General features: G+C 47.5%; 1 protein-coding gene across 1 annotated transcript in view; it reads right to left on the minus strand.

The window, feature by feature from the left end:
• Nucleotides 1-1,829, minus strand: part of LOC109915575 (tubby protein-like) — a gene marked incomplete at both ends in the record, with an annotated part of 4,327 nt that extends 2,498 nt beyond the window's left edge. Inside the window, 2 exons of the mRNA XM_048594285.1 lie at nt 764-913; nt 1,725-1,829. Of these exons, the coding sequence (XP_048450242.1) occupies nt 764-913; nt 1,725-1,829 (255 nt within the window). The remainder of the gene's footprint in view (nt 1-763; nt 914-1,724) is intronic.
• Nucleotides 1,830-2,752: the final 923 nt, after the last annotated feature.

The raw sequence follows: 2,752 nt of genomic DNA on the forward strand, positions 1-2,752 counted from the left end.
CCCTCACAGCCTCCCTGAACCCTCACAGCCTCCCTGAACCCTCACAGTCTCTAATCTCCTGGAAATGTTCCTCTTTCACCAGGTCACCTGAAATTATCGGCTCCAACACTCAGTTTGCTTTCTGAAGTTCCTGTGAGCTGGGGATTAATGCAAACTCTGATCCATGTTAAAATCTCCAGCCCATGTTGGGCAGCCAGTGCTGAGTAAATATCTTGGTGAGCGTTTCCCACACTGAGCTCAGCACATTCAAATAAAACATGGAACAGATTTCAGTCAATAAACAAGGTCCAATCTTTGTATGAAAGGGATATCATCCTGACTCCAAGGCAGCTCTGGGTCAGGACAGGAGCATGTGCTCAGGCTCTGTGTCGTGGGCGGGGCTGGGGGGCAGGGTTTAGGGTCTGTTTTTGGAGGGTGGGGGAGCTCTGTTTTAGGGTCTATGTCAGTGATGGGCGGGGGATATCAGATCAGGGGACAATCTTCCCGATTCTGATTGCAAAATGCAGAGAGGTCTTGCTGCAGCTGTACAGGACTTTGGTGAGACCACACCTGGAGTATTGGGTGCAGTGATAGTCTCCCCATCTCAGCAGGAAGAGACTGGATCAGTTATGACAATATTTACTGGACTTTATAAGAATGTGGGGGGAATCTCATGGAAACCTATAAACCTGCCTAAGGGGGTTGAGGCAGGGGGTCGGGGTGGAGGGAGGGGGGTAAAGGGGAGGGAAATGTCACCATCGCAAATGGGCAGAATCCCTCGCACCTTCCATTTTGGTTCTGCTGTTACTTTTTGCTCTGACTGTTAGGGCAGTGAGCTCCTCCTCTTGGTCTTCACTCGATTCCTCCACCGTAAAAATCTCAACCCTCTCCTCAATCTCCTGCAGCTGTTCCTGGACGGTACAATCATCAGGTCCTGAAGGAGACACAATGTTGTTAAGGTTGATCCCACTGTGCAGCCAGACAAACACACTCACAGTGTTCTCTCCCTCCCAATCTGAGCCAGTCCTGACCTCCCGGTAAAGTCACCAGCAGAAACCATCAGTCACAGAAATAACTGATCACAAAGTTCATAACCAACATCAGAGTGAACTCACTGGGTTAACACTCTTCACAATGATTTTAATGCTGTCCTTCCTTCTTTCTGCCTTTCTCTGTCTCCTCTTGTTCAGTGAGTGATCCTACTCCCCAGTTCCCTGCCTGTGCCTCAATTTGTGTGAGGGGTTCAGAAGCTGCGGGTTACGCTGGCAGAAGGATACTAAATCACCCACACGCGGATTGCACCTCAGCTACGTTACTGACCCACACAAAGCCATCTGACCATGTGATCCCACAAAGAGCTAGCTGGGGCCCTGCTTTCTGATCACAAGACACTTTACACAAAGATGGCTTGTCTGGATAAACAATAGAAGGAAGACCAGACACTATTATCAAAAACATAGCACACACAGAATGGATTTCCAGTGAGAGTCAGTGTGTGTGTGTGTGTGGGACCCGTACCCCAGTGAGAGTCGGTGTGTGTGTGGGGGACCCTGTACCCCAGTGACAGTGAGTGAGTGAGTGAGCGAGCGAGCGAGTGTTCTGTGTGGGGGTGGGGGTGGGGGCACGGGGATGATCCAGTACCCCAGTGAATTTGAAATTCGCTATAATCAGGATCAAAATGTTGGGTAAAGCGTTGCTGTTTGAGGTGGGTAAGGAGTGAGTAACATTTGCTGCTGGTCACTGACCTGTCCTTTTTGGTTTCTTCTTCTTCACTATTCGGGAGGTAACAGATGATGAGCAGTTAGTACCGGAGTTAGAATCTGGGATCGGAGTTTTTGTCACTGGGAATGCTGATGCACAGAGCAATGAGACAGAAGATAAAATAAATAACGAAAAATACAGTTTAATACTGGGACCAAGTGGTACCAAAGCAAAACCCGTGAAGATTGTAAATCTAACTACAAACAGAAAATGCTGGGAATTTTCAGCAGGTGAAAAGAGAAGCAGAGTTAATGTTTACTAAGAAACATTTGGGAGGTAATAGGTTAAAAGAGAAAGAGGGATGCAGGTAGAGGATGACAGAAACCAAGAGAAAGTATGATATTCCACCAGAAATCAGGATAGTGAAGAATGAAACAGGAGCCAATCTTTAGGGAAAGTTATCAGCATTTATTTACAGAGAAACACCTGCTCACCCAGCAGCCACATTTTTAGTCAGTTCCCATTGTCAGGAGGCAAATGGATCCCTAGTTTGTGTCCAACAGGTGTACAAATTAAATCTAATTAATATAAACTGACTGGATGGTGCAGCAGAAAGGATAGATTAAATAATAAAAAGAATGATGGCACAAGAAACAAAAATTATGTCCAGAAGTATAAATGTGAAACTGACACCCTCATCCGCTTAGCCGAACTCGTCCTCACCCTCAACAACTTCTCTTTCAATTCCTCCCACTTCCTACAGACAAAGGGGGTAGCCATGGGTACCCGCATGGGCCCAAGCTACGCCTGCCTCTTTGTAGGTTACGTGGAACAATCCCTCTTCCGTACCTACACCGGCCCTAAACCCCACCTCTTCCTCCGTTACAATGATGACTGTATCGGCGCCGCCTCGTGCTCCCACGAGGAGCTCGAACAGTTCATACACTTCACTAACACCTTCCACCCCAACCTTAAGTTTACCTGGACCATCTCTAACACCTCTCTCCCCTTCCTGGACCTCTCTGTCTCCATATCGGGCAACCACCTAGAAACCGATATTCATTTCAAGCCC

The sequence above is a fragment of the Rhincodon typus genome, unplaced genomic scaffold (assembly GCF_021869965.1).
Source record: "Rhincodon typus isolate 14 unplaced genomic scaffold, sRhiTyp1.1 hic_rhity00007660, whole genome shotgun sequence".
Classification (NCBI taxonomy): Eukaryota; Metazoa; Chordata; class Chondrichthyes; order Orectolobiformes; family Rhincodontidae; genus Rhincodon; species Rhincodon typus.